Raw genomic sequence first — 14,947 nt, forward strand, 5'->3', positions numbered from 1 at the left:
ACACGTCCCCTGATAGGGGACGTAACAGGGATTAAACTGATAGGAATAGTACTACTTAACACACCACTCCTATCAGGTGACACATTAGATTGCACGCGCAGTGCCCCAAATTTGAAGTAGGAGGACCGACCAAGCATGTTTTTCCATCTCCCGCTTCCTAAAATCGATGGAACTGGGAGTTTGGTCTGTCACTGTGAAGCGGGCGTAACCCTTACACTACCTGATCGATACAACATCATACCTGATGTTTTAAAGCAGGTTATTCCAAACAATTTAGGAATGTTAGGTGATTTATGCCCTTTATGGATTAAAACCAGTCTCTGCATCAACTATGTAATTTTCTATGGGAGTTTTGCCATGGATCCCCCTCCGGCATGCCACAGTCCAGGTGTTAGTCCCCTTGAAACAACTTTTCCATCACTATTGTGGCCAGAAGGAGTCCCTGTGGGTTTTAAAATTTGCCTGCCCATTGAAGTCTATGGCGGTTCGCCCGTTCGCGAACATTTGCGGAAGTTCGCATTCGGCGTTCGCAAACCGAAAATTTCATGTTCGCGACATCACTATTCCTATATCAGTGTAAACAGTATTACATTTATTTTGAAATCTATTCAAGGTTAACCACTTTACTACCTAAATAGAGTATAATATAGAGAAAAAACATTCTCTATTTTCATGGGTTTTGAATTATGAAAGGTAGTCTACAAAGCCTCATTTACGTTATTTATACTCTAGCTGATTACTAGCCTGTAGAGGAACAGAAGACACTGGTTACTGATATAATGAATGTAAAGTTGCTGAAAATAAAAGCTCACTCTTTTTTTCAAAGATGTTTTCTTTTTCTTTTTCTTTATAACAGTATTTCCAGTATGTGGGCAATATGCTCATATGCAGACATTCTTTTTACATTTTGTTGCTATTTTTATTAAGCTGCAATAGTAGGAATGCATTCAGGGTCTTTACAAATACATATAAGTAGGGTATTTGACCATTTTTATTTATCTATTTTTGTCACAGCTATTGTATGTGTGAAAAGTCTTTTCATTTCCCAAATGATTTTTACAAATGATGTACAAAGTATTGAACAATATAAATTGCTGTGTTATGATCTGTTTATATATTAGCTATGCATCCCTTGTTATTTCAAATATATACATACTTGCATACTAGTTGTCTTACACTGTATGTAGTTACCATTTAATTTGATAAGACATATAGTACATTCCAGACACAAATGCTCATACTGAGCTTTACAGGGTTCATGGTAAAAAGCAAACATTTCAATGGAAGATTCCATCCGTGTTCTCAACAAATGCACTCTATAATGGAAAAAGGCAATATTAGAAATATTGCAGTTGGCGCAATATATACAAATGTCTGCTTAAAGGCACACTCCGGACAACTAAAGCATTTTAGTTTGCTGAAAAATGTGCAGTGTGTGCAGTGTGTGTTTTATCAGTTTACAAAAAGTGCAAATTTCAATCAAAATTAGCATTTTTATAAACTAACCTTGTTACATGCCCTGGCTTTCGATTAGATGACCAGTCCTGTTACTTTCTGGGTTTTTAACTCAAAAAGCAGACAATTGCCTTTTGGAAAGCCTTCTCATTGAGCTGCATTGGGAAGTCTGTGATTGGACAGCGACAGAAATTCTGGGCTGGGTTAGAAGGGGAGGGCTTGCAAAGTCAGGAGACAAAAGACTACAGTTTTGGCATGTTGTTTTAAATATATCTCAATAAAAAAAATTAAATAATTAAATACCTGCATGATTTTACTTGGAGTATATCTACTAAACAGTGATATTTATGTATTAATTTATGTATTGGGGGTGAGCAGTGGTGTGTCCCTTTAAAATACTAGTGCCTATGTTTTCCTCAAATATGATATGTGTCTACGTGTTACCGTATTTCTAGAATATGTAATTGTTAATGATTGAGAACTAAACAAGACCTCACCTATTGGTATTGCTGTGCTTGCTGTATCCTTTACTAATGAAGGATTTGATAAGTTACTTTTGTGATTATTTACTTAGATGTGAATATGAGTTATATTAATAAGTAATGTTAGAGGCGGCCGTGCAGACAAATAATAGTTTATATTGGCCTCAGGCCAGCTGGTTTGACATACTCAGATTGCAGTATCCCAACGTGTGACTAACTCAGCATACGGACTAGCCATGGATAACCTAATACATCCTCATTAGTGTTGTCAGACACAAATGACACACGCACAGTTTACAGAATGGGTAATGGATAACTAGAATGTTCTTCCAGCAGATTTGCTAGAATTGAATACGTTAATAGATGTTGAAATTATCTAGGACAACCACATTTTGTAATAAACCATATTTATGGGATTGTGAATATAAGGTACTGTTACAAATATTAAGCTTTTAATAAGAGACATCTTATAATTATTCCATTTCTGAATTACATGTATTATCCCTAACTGGTGGTTAAGTAATAGTAGATAGTAATGTATGTTTATAAAATGCATCTGTGTGCTTTTAAATAGAGTATTAATGTCACTATTTTAAGGCTAATTTGAGAACCTAAATGTAATTCAAGGTATTAAAAAGCTTTGCAGATGAATTTATATATCACCTGTTAACAAACACACATAGCGACAACCATACAACATGTTAATAGATTTTGTTTCTAGTTATTTGTCCATGTCTTACTGAATTAAGCTTAGTTTTAATCATTAGAACAAGATATGATACTAATAATATCATGTAAAGATGCCAATTATGCATTCTACAAAAATGACCCCCTAAAGTGCCTGCTGAGGGTGGATGTTATGTAATTCTCTCATATTTTAATATGCAAGTGTGATTACCTTTATTATGAAGTGATTGCATGATAATTGGGTAAGGAACAGGCTTGGGAAATAAAGAGTATCATTTTATGTCAACATATGTTATGCATGTTGTGTTGTTTTGTTTTGCTAACACCAGTATCTTTGTAGAATATGAGGCATCAGGAACTGAAGTTCACAGAAAACATTCCAAATGCGGAGCCTGCAAATATGGTGCTGAGTGTGACGAGGATGCTGAAGATATAGGGTAAGTGGTCATTTGATGGTAACTACCAAATGTGTTTAACAAAAGTGCTAAGTTGTCCTCAGTATCAAGTTCCTGGCAGGTTATTGTTGCTTTGTATTCTAATGCAAAAAACAGGCACAATCTTTTGAGTTTCACAGTTATATACCAGGGCCGGACAGGTAAAAAAAAAATGTGTTGTGATGGGTTGTTTTGTCATCGCCTCCTCTCACAGTGAGCATGTTGGTTCAATGCTCTTCCAGGACAGTCCATGCACAGAGCTGTGTTGAAAAGCTCTCGCATAAGAAAAGGGCCCTGTATTTGTTCTGCACAGTGCAATAAAATGTATTAACATGCTTGCGCTGTGTTGGCTTGTGACTTCTCTCTGGTGTTTCCATAAGTGGGATAACAGAGGACAAAAGGGCCAGGAAAGAGTATTGTCCACGTGTTTGGAGCCTGCTTGTGGGATTGGGTGTGTATAGAGTGAGCTGACTGTTGTTTAATTTTGTGTAAATAGTGTTGTTTTTGTGGTGTAAAATGTGTGGCTAGGGGCTGTAGAGAGGGAGAGAGTGTGTGTATAAAGGGGATGTATAGAGTGTGTGTGAAGGGGCTGTAGTGTATGGGGCTATAGCCACAAAATGTGAGTTAAAGGGACACTAAAGCCACCAAGACCACTTAATCTCAATGAAGTGGTCTAAGTGCAGTGCCCCTGTTGTTTTAACCCTGCAGACATGACAATGTTTTAATTGCATGGTTAAACACAGTGGCTATAGCCGGACAGCGACTAGAGGCATTTTCATTAAATAACTGAATTAGACTCAGTTATTAAATCAAATTCTGTTCATAAAGAGCAATTGATTAGTGCAGAGTCATTTGCCGAGCATTCGCCCCAGCTTCCCAGTGCTTCCCTATTGGATTGAGTTTTGCAGGTGATCTGGCAAGGTAGCCTTGACAACACCAGTACAGCAAGAGAGTAAAGGTAAGTAAAAACTAAATTTTAAACCCTTTACGTGGAGGGGAGAGGGGTGTAGTATGGTTGTATTCCAAACTCTATAATGTTCCTTCAAGTTCAATACAGATGCATGGATGCTAGCTAGCATGGTCTGTTAAAAGGGAGCATAGATTAATCTTAGTATTCAATTATGACAAAAGGACATTACTCATCCAACACATGCATTTTTTTTTTTTTTTTTTTTTAAAGTCTACATTTACTACCTATTGGTGATCATTTTATTGCATGTTACTGAGTAGACTGATTTTTTTCGAAAGAGCTAACATGTTTTGATCCACTCATAACTGGAACTTGAGAGCCATATGTATTATTTAAAAACAAGGTGATGATCTGTAGGCAAAAGGTCTTGTTGGATACAGTTTATATGGGAAGTCGCAAAGTTCTCTTTCTTGAACATATGTGAATGCAGTAACCCAGGTGAGGCACAGTATGTTGGATATATAGGCAAAGAGACCACTTCAACCCAGTGGTCTGGGTGCCATGTCCCTGTAGTTTTAACCTGCAATTAAAACATTGTATTATCCAGGATCACCAATGTTTACATTGCAGGGTTTAACCCCTTAAGGACACATGACATGTGTGACATGTCATGATTCCCTTTTATTCCAGAAGTTTGGTCCTTTAGGGGTTAAACTCTGACAGCTACTAGAGGGTTGAAAAGTTAATAAAACTCACTTTTCAAGCACTTGTGTTGCGGTAACACGTTTGCATACCTAACACTACAGTGTTCCTTTAACTAGCACTAAATCTGCAACTACAGGTTAATATAGTGCAATAATGCATTATTTCTGTTATGTTTCTAAAAAAAATTGTAAGTGAAACAAATAGCATTCTTCTTAATACAAAGTTTACATTTACTTGTCAGTAGAGATTTAGGGGTTTATTCTCAATTCTTTAAATTTATATGAGTTCTTGCTCTCTCTGCCCACCCCACAACCCCCCAGTGACAAAGGGGTAGATTGAGGTTGAAAGGAAATATAAAATGTGGAGATTAGATTTCACTTTGTGGCAGTGTGTGAGTAATAACATTGTAAAATAACTCTATTGGGTCATCTAAAATACATCCAAGAAAAATTTGTTGAGACTAGGCTGACTAAATAAATGGCTAAAATCTAAACAAATGGGCCCTGCGCTTTCTAAATTCCCTAATGTGTTTGTGGCTAATAGCTCACAAAACATTCTCACAAATCTATATTAATGGTCAAAGTGACATGAAAATCCACCAACCTCTGTTACATCCTTTTCATGTCATGGTTGTAATAAAAGTAATGACTCAATAGGCATTAGGTGAGCCGCTAATAGATTCTCACTAAAAGCTTTTATTAGTTAGAAAGACTACAGATTAAATGCTGAAAAGAGTGCTTGATTCTAGTGATCAAATATCCATCCTCTGATCACACTATTATAGTACTGGCTGTCGGTTTTCAGGCCCTTCCAAATAGGCCGCTATGGCTCGCTTCAGATATGATAGACATTACAGACAGATGTCGGGTCAGACGACCCTGGTCATTCCTAGCTTATGGCATTTAGGGGACAGAGATCCAAGATGCAAGCTTATTTTAGATAACCTTCAATTATCCTGTAAAATAATTCAGTGTCCAAAGACCCAAAGGGCACTACATAATTACTGTAGGATAAATGGCTAAAATAAAAATGAAATATATGTGTATTGAGTGAATTTTACCGAAAGAACAATAATAAATAAGCCATCTTGCCAACAGAAATTATTTGAAGAATGGCAGCAAAATGTGTGCGTGGGGGAATTAATGGGTTTATAGAGAATTTCATGCTAGCCCTTTACTGATTATACGCAGTTTCCTTTCTCCCAAATTGGTTACTCTTGACTTGTTCCCTGCTATATGATGTAACGTACTGTGTAGCTTTAGTGCACAGATACTTTATTTAACACTTTCTGTTAGCTCCAAAAAAAGTTGAAAGAAGTTAAAAAGTTGAAATCTTTTAAAGATTAGTCATGCAGTAAAATAGACCTGCTATGATATCCACATGTTTGGCTAATTTAAAAGTCCATTAAACTCCATCTGTATGTACATTGTGCTAGCAAAATTGCAAGCACATTTTTAGATTACAAGAAAAATCTATTTAAACATTTCTTCCTTCCTTACCTTTCAATCAATTTTTCATGATAGAGTTGGCATTGACTTTTATGCCAACTGCGGCATTCACTGATGGTTGAGTAGGCACCCTCCCACATTTATTTCTTCTGCTGTCGGGCAGAGAATTAACAGTGCATACGCTGTGGTTGCATGAAATTCAGCATGTCAGCGCCTTTACAGAGGATTGCTCTGCAGAGCCTATCAAACTAGTATTCGTTACTATTGGGTGACATCCACAGAGCTGTGAACATGGTGGCACTGGTATGATAAATTACATTTTCATTGTCTATGGGGAGTTTAAGTGAAAATGCTATGACAGGTGCACTTTAAAGTGGTTTAATTGTGTTCTGAAAAAAGGGGTCATGTATATATGCCATGCATGGCACTTGATTTGCCTTTGCACGGTACGCTAGGCTGCCAGACCCAACTGGTTAAGGAGATCTAAGGATCTTCCCCAAAGCTGGCCTGACAGAGGTCACAGTATGTATTCTTAAGATACCTGCTGGTGCCCAATGGCAGAGGCGGTGAGGGGCAGCCCTCAATTCACTTGTTGCAATATTGAGAGGAACTGATCTTAAATAATTTCCTTCCATCACTTGTGAAGGAAAATCCATGGGGTAGGATAGCAGTCCGGTTCCTACTAAACCACAGAACATCCACACCTCCTGCTGCTAAATTAAAATGGAGTGTGGCTAAAAATAATAATAGCATTGTCAATGTATGGGTGCAGTAGGGTATGTTAGGGGGTGTGTATCTATCTAGCAGTGTGATTGTGTGTGTTTGTGTCTAGCATTGTTTTTGAGTCTTGCGCATGCACATTATAACAAAGCTCACTGATGCTCAAATACAGCACTTACTAAGCGTCTGCAGCAACCATACAAAACTTAAGCAGCATATGGCAACATACCCACAAGTCAATAAAAAAATAAAAAATAAAAGGAACAGCATGCTGAGGGACTTTGACCAGTGCTGCTAAAAGCTTGCCTACTTATGCCATAGAATGTTGGTTTGCCAGAGCATGTGAGAAAGCTGTGTATTATAAACAGTTGTTACTCTACTTTTTTTATATATATTAAAAATAAATAAAAATAACAACAATAACTTATCATAATGGCAAATGTTCAATTCTAGGAAATCGTTGGACATTGTGCTATACACACATTTTCTTCAAAGACAAATATCCACTACATCGTGTTGTTTGTGCCCCACTGGGGTCTTGACAACTACTGGTGTTTCATGTTCCTCACTTTATGACCTAATATCGTGGGGACTACAGAATTTTTTTTCCCATATAGCAAAGTTGAGCGCGATATTAAACTCAGGCATGTCGCATGAGGATTTTTCAGAGCTTTAGCAGTCTGCATGTGTTCAGTCCAGGACTCATCTAAGGTTCAAAATGACCTCCTTTACACTTAGTCACTACTGCTACAGTAACCACATACAGGGAGTGCAGAATTATTAGGCAAGTTGTATTTTTGAGGATTAATTTTATTATTGAACAACAACCATGTTCTCAATGAACCCAAAAAACTCATTAATAGCAAAGCTGAATATTTTTGGAAGTAGTTTTTAGTTTGTTTTTAGTTATAGCTATTTTAGGGGGATATCTGTGTGTGCAGGTGACTATTACTGTGCATAATTATTAGGCAACTTAACAAAAAACAAATATATACCCATTTCAATTACTTATTTTTACCAGTGAAACCAATATAACATCTCAACATTCACAAATATACATTTCTGACATTCAAAAACATAACAAAAACAAATCAGTGACCAATATAGCCACCTTTCTTTGCAAGGACACTCAAAAGCCTGCCATCCATGGATTCTGTCAGTGTTTTGATCTGTTCACCATCAACATTGCGTGCAGCAGCAACCACAGCCTCCCAGACACTGTTCAGAGAGGTGTACTGTTTTCCCTCCTTGTAAATCTCACATTTGATGATGGACCACAGGTTCTCAATGGGGTTCAGATCAGGTGAACAAGGAGGCCATGTCATTAGATTTTCTTCTTTTATACCCTTTCTTGCCAGCCACGCTGTGTTGTACTTGGACGCGTGTGATGGAGCATTGTCCTGCATGAAAATCATGTTTTTCTTGAAGGATGCAGACTTCTTCCTGTACCACTGCTTGAAGAAGGTGTCTTCCAGAAACTGGGAGTTGAGCTTGACTCCATCCTCAACCCGAAAAGGCCCCACAAGCTCATCTTTGATGATACCAGCCCAAACCAGTACTCCACCTCCACCTTGCTGGCGTCTGAGTCGGACTGGAGCTCTCTGCCCTTTACCAATCCATCCATCTGGCCCATCAAGACTCACTCTCATTTCATCAGTCCATAAAACCTTAGAAAAATCAGTCTTGAGATATTTCTTGGTCCAGTCTTGACGTTTCAGCTTGTGTGTCTTGTTCAGTGGTGGTCGTCTTTCAGCCTTTCTTACCTTGGCCATGTCTCTGAGTATTGCACACCTTGTGCTTTCGGGCACTCCAGTGATGTTGCAGCTCTGAAATATGGCCAAACTGGTGGCAAGTGGCATCTTGGCAGCTGCACGCTGGACTTTTCTCAGTTCATGGGCAGTTATTTTGCGTCTTGGTTTCTCCACACGCTTCTTGCGACCCTGTTGACTATTTTGAATGAAACGCTTGATTGTTCGATGATCACGCTTCAGAAGCTTTGCAATTGTAAGAGTGCTGCATCCCTCTGCAAGATATCTCACTATTTTTTACTTTTCTGAGCCTGTCAAGTCCTTCTTTTGACCCATTTTGCCAAAGGAAAGGAGGTTGCCTAATAATTATGCACACCTGATATAGGGTGTTGATGTCATTAGACCACACCCCTTCTCATTACAGAGATGCACATCACCTAATATGCTTAATTGGTAGTAGGCTTTCAAGCCTATACAGCTTGGAGTAAGACAACATGCATAAAGAGGATGATGTGGTCAAAATACTCATTTGCCTAATAATTCTGCACGCAGTGTATATTTGGCAGCTACCTGGAGCATGATGAATCTGTTGTGACTGTTCCATCTTTGGGGACATATCTCCCAACAATCTCAGATTTGGCGCTACAGTCCTCTCAACCTTGATTTCTTCCCTGATGTCCGGAGTCTCGGGATATTAGTGACAAGTTACCACTAAGGACATAGAGGGAACATCATTAGACATGCTTGCACTGAGTAAACTGAACTCAGAGAGCTCTCTACACAAGGTTATCCTGAGTGCATGCACTCCAGGCTTACTTTATCATGGCTGGGACCCGAATGGAACTCACCCCATTTTTTGTGTGAGATTTTAGCTTTGACACGCTCACTGGTAGCCCACCCCATAAGTTGTTCTCCATTCATACATCCCAGTGTTTTTGTGCGATCAAAGCTTGGCCACTCTCTTCTGCTTGGGCTAATACTTCCACATTACCCCAAGCAGCAATGGGCTGCAGTGAGATGCTGAGAATGTCAGCAGAGCATATTAACCACATTATACTCTCCTGCGGGAGCAGGGTTACAGGTGCCCGAGAACCTTTTTCAGTGTTAGCAGAAATAACATATTGATTTAAATCTGATATTTCATTCTAATGTGGCTGTGAACCCACATTCAGTGCTTGAAAATCATATGACTTGGATAACTTGGTATGGCACCCGGCAATTACAAGCACTGTAACAACTTTAATGAGACAAAGTGGTCATGGGACCTAAAGTGTCCCTTTAACTGTTATTAGTCTGATGTTCAAGTATGTACTAAGATCTGTAAACTTATTTCCTGTATTGCCTCCGAGCAGGTTCTTTGAAGTAGTCGTACATCCCTTCAGAAATTATTCTTGTTGGTTTTTGATTTCTGCTGCTTAACACTAGGGAAAATACTGAAACTTGAACAGATGGTTGTCATAAAGCGGATACCAGCAGGGAAAATTAATGTACCAGCATATGCTAACTGGTATGTGGATTTAAATGTTTGGATCAGAAAATAATGTGTTATCGGGAGGCCAATGGAAAATACTTTGTTAGATTATATTCCTCAAATTTCTATAGTTGAGCATTAAGCATTTCCATTGTGTTTGTTTTAATTCAGATTTATTTGCAATAGGGGTATGTTTTTGAGCTGAAACATCTTAAATAAAAGAATATAGATCCTAATACTGTATTTATGGTGTAAGCTTGGCTGTGACAGCTGGTCTATTTGCCAAGTGTTACATCTGGCAATATTAAAGCGAAAAAATTGAGAATCATAATACTAATGACTTCAGATATAAAACTAGACTAACAGCACTTATAACCATGCCTTGAGCAATTTATATGCTACAAAGTAATTAATCGTGAAATTAATGCTAAGATAGGTATATCTGCTCATCAAGAAAAAAAAGCAAATGAAAGTAAGGGCTGCGCCTTATAAAACTAAGTGACTAGTCCAGATAAAATAAGTGGGTGAAACGAAAAAGTCATATCTAGAGACGTCTATCGAGGTCTTGTTGTATGGCAGTATTCAGTCCAAAACAGTTAGTCCTTGTTATGTTCTTCTTTATGGGTCAGCTCATATGCAAGAGACAAAAGATATATAGAGAACCAAATAGTGTAGTATGTTTTGATAGTAGAGGTGATAATATAAAAAAATCTTGAATGCAAACTCACATTTAACAGAGCTAAAACCCGCTCTGGTGTGAAAGGCGTGCAGCGGTATTGATCCCCGCTTATGGGATATGAGATGGATTTCCTTCCTCTGTGGTTGGTTTCCTCCGTCCGTGGTATAATAGACACTCGGGTAGGAAGAAACAGCCAATAGTGTTCACTGTGTAAAACACTTTAAAATAAAATAAAATGGGTACTCACAAGATATGAGCAGATCTACTGCTCCTGGATGATAGCGTTGGTGGTATGATCCCTAGGATTACTTGGAGTCCGGAATGATAAAAGGGTGCCAGGTAAAAAGTTGACAGGTGGACAGAGGATCGCTAGTATGAGTTCCAGAGGAGAAAAAGGGAATCTTCTATAACAATATGTTCTGTCCCTCTCTGTCACGATGCCTGTCCCTCTTGGTGCACTGTGATTACAGAAATGATGTCTCTTCTGTGTTCTGATGCACACCCACTCATACCTAGATTCCTGCTGTCTCAGGCTCATCAAGACCCTGCTGCATGCTGCTTTGCCAAGCTCACTTCTCAAAACAAGACATGAGATTACAGCTCACTTGTTCAATAGTGAGAAGTCAAAATGAGTACTAATGAAGACCAATGTTAAGTCTGAAACTAATTAAGTCCAGACTAAACTTTTGGTTTCAGTAGGTTCCAAGCTCTCGGGACCTTGCCACATTAGCAAGCTGGTCCATCGAAAGCATTAAAACATGCACAGTGCTCATTAACATTTATCACTGCTGTCTTGTGAGATAGTTATGGAGTCATAACTATCTAACCCAAATTAGTTACACCAACAAGAGATAAAAACAAAAGGAATAAAATTACAGGTTTTTAAAGTAAAATTCTGCCCAGGGGGTCTCATGGTTAAAACTCCCTCAGCGCTGGTGACCTTTCCTCCCCCTGCCGACGTCAGCTCCGAAGGTACGCGCGCGCTTTCAAAACGCCCATAGAAAAGCATTACTCAATGCTTTCCTATGGCTGTTCAGCATGTCCTCAATGCAATTTTCACACTAAGAATTGCAGCTGGATTAACCCTGGATTAAACTGCTATGTTTTCAGCTGCAGGGTTAAAACTAGGGGGACCTCGCACCCAGACCACTTCATTGAGCTGAAGTGGTCTGTGTGCCTTTAGTGGTCCTTTAAGTTATGCAAATCATGTTTGGCCTTGATTGGAGGATTGTGCTCATCCCATTCCATATATAACAAAAACGAGGCTCAATTATTATTCCGTGAGTAAGTATTAATGTTTCTTTTGGATATGATACTGGAACACAAGGCTTGTTTTTTTTTTTGGGGGGGGGGGGGGGGGTGGTTGCTTGAAAGCTAATGATCATGAACATATCAAAGAAATCTATTCATCAATTAAAAGGTACAGACTATGGCTGAAGCCAGCTAGTTTACAGTGGGACTAGACATGGCAGGCATCGCAAATGTAGAATCTCACATCCTGCAGAGCTTTTGATTAATAAAAAGGATCAATCAATTTTGTAAACCATCCCCTTTCACATTCCTATGCAATTTACATTACCCTGTCTGTCATCTGACCTCGCAACCTAGTGGACAATTTATATATGCACTACACAAATTACATTAAATTACAATATTCAATTGTGCAACAATTCATTATGCATCCTTGGCGTGACAACTCCATTTAAATGGAGTGTTTAGATTGAATAGCAGTTATTTGTCTGCCAGCTTCTGTGTCAGGCTCATAGTGGATACTGTGCCCACTTGCCCAGTGCCACCACTCATATCTGGTGTCACAATACTTAAGCTAGAACTTCTGTGGTACCAAAAGATATATATATACTTTATTATATTCACTGATAAAATACTTGCAGCTTGCTTTCACAAATGGTTCATATTATATACATATAATATGAACCATTTGTGAAAGCAAGCTGCTAGTATTTTATCAGTGAATATAATATATAGATTTTATTGTTTTATTTTATTCTTTATTTTACTTATTTAATTTTTAATTTATTTATTTTTTTCTATTTCATATTGGCATATTAGGGACCAAAACAGACACTTTGCCTGGGCTCCTCTGATATAGAGACAGATATATAGTTTCCGTAAATTATGTATAGGAAAATAAGTAATTGTACATGTTTATTGTGCCTTTTATGAAACCATCTCCCTTACCCTTTTTTATTCTGTTTCTATACACATATTGAGACGCACTATTAACGGTGATATTCTGTACACATATTGAGACGCACTATTAACGGTGATATTCTGTACACATATTGAGACGCACTATTAACGGTGATATTCTGTACACATATTGAGATGCACTATTAACGGTGATATTCTGTACACATATTGAGATGCACTATTAACGGTGATATTCTGTACACATATTGAGACGCACTATTAACGGTGATATTCTGTACACATATTGAGACGCACTATTAACGGTGATATTCTGTACACATATTGAGACGCACTATTAACGGTGATATTCTGTACACATATTGAGATGCACTATTAACGGTGATATTCTGTACACATATTGAGACGCACTATTAACGGTGATATTCTATCCACATATTGAGACGCACTATTAACGGTGATATTCTGTACACATATTGAGACGCACTATTAACGGTGATATTCTGTACACATATTGAGACGCACTATTAACGGTGATATTCTGTACACATATTGAGATGCACTATTAACGGTGATATTCTGTACACATATTGAGATGCACTATTAACGGTGATATTCTGTACACATATTGAGACGCACTATTAACGGTGATATTCTGTACACATATTGAGACGCACTATTAACGGTGATATTCTGTACACATATTGAGACGCACTATTAACGGTGATATTTTGTACACATATTGAGACGCACTATTAACGGTGATATTCTGTACACATATTGAGACGCACTATTAACGGTGATATTCTATCCACATATTGAGACGCACTATTAACGGTGATATTCTGTACACATATTGAGACGCACTATTAACGGTGATATTCTGTACACATTGAGACGCACTATTAACGGTGATATTCTGTACACATATTGAGATGCACTATTAACGGTGATATTCTGTACACATTGAGACGCACTATTAACGGTGATATTCTGTACACATATTGAGACGCACTATTAACGGTGATATTCTGTACACATATTGAGACGCACTATTAACGGTGATATTCTGTACACATATTGAGACGCACTATTAACGGTGATATTCTGTACACATATTGAGACGCACTATTAACGGTGATATTCTGTACACATATTGAGACGCACTATTAACGGTGATATTCTGTACACATATTGAGACGCACTATTAACGGTGATATTCTGTACACATATTGAGACGCACTATTAACGGTGATATTCTGTACACATATTGAGACGCACTATTAACGGTGATATTCTGTACACATATTGAGACGCACTATTACCGGTGATATTCTGTACACATATTGAGACGCACTATTAACGGTGATATTCTGTACACATATTGAGACGCACTATTAACGGTGATATTCTGTACACATATTGAGACGCACTATTAACGGTGATATTCTGTACACATATTGAGACGCACTATTAACGGTGATATTCTGTACACATATTGAGACGCACTATTAACGGTGATATTCTGTACACATATTGAGACGCACTATTAACGGTGATATTCTGTACACATATTGAGACGCACTATTAATGTGATATTCTGTACACATATTGAGACGCACTATTAACGGTGATATTCTGTACACATATTGAGACGCACTATTAACGGTGATATTCTGTACACATATTGAGACGCACTATTAACGGTGATATTCTGTACACATATTGAGATGCACTATTAACGGTGATATTCTGTACACATATTGAGATGCACTATTAACGGTGATATTCTGTACACATATTGAGACGCACTATTAACGGTGATATTCTGTACACATATTGAGACGCACTATTAACGGTGATATTCTGTACACATATTGAGACGCACTATTAATGGTGATATTCTGTACACATATTGAGACGCACTATTAACGGTAATATTCTGTACACATATTGAGACGCACTATTAACGGTGATATTCTGTACACATATTGAAATGCACTATTAACAGTGATATTGAGTTAGATAAGGATGGTTGT

General features: G+C 37.9%; 1 protein-coding gene across 1 annotated transcript in view; it reads left to right on the forward strand.

The window, feature by feature from the left end:
* Positions 1 to 14,947, forward strand: part of TMEFF1 (transmembrane protein with EGF like and two follistatin like domains 1) — a 188,256-nt gene that overhangs the window by 135,920 nt on the left and 37,389 nt on the right. The window contains exon 5 of the mRNA XM_063451867.1: positions 2,965 to 3,061. Within this exon, the coding sequence (XP_063307937.1) occupies positions 2,965 to 3,061 (97 nt within the window). The remainder of the gene's footprint in view (positions 1 to 2,964; positions 3,062 to 14,947) is intronic.

Source organism: Pelobates fuscus, chromosome 4, assembly GCF_036172605.1.
Source record: "Pelobates fuscus isolate aPelFus1 chromosome 4, aPelFus1.pri, whole genome shotgun sequence".
NCBI lineage: Eukaryota > Metazoa > Chordata > Amphibia > Anura > Pelobatidae > Pelobates > Pelobates fuscus.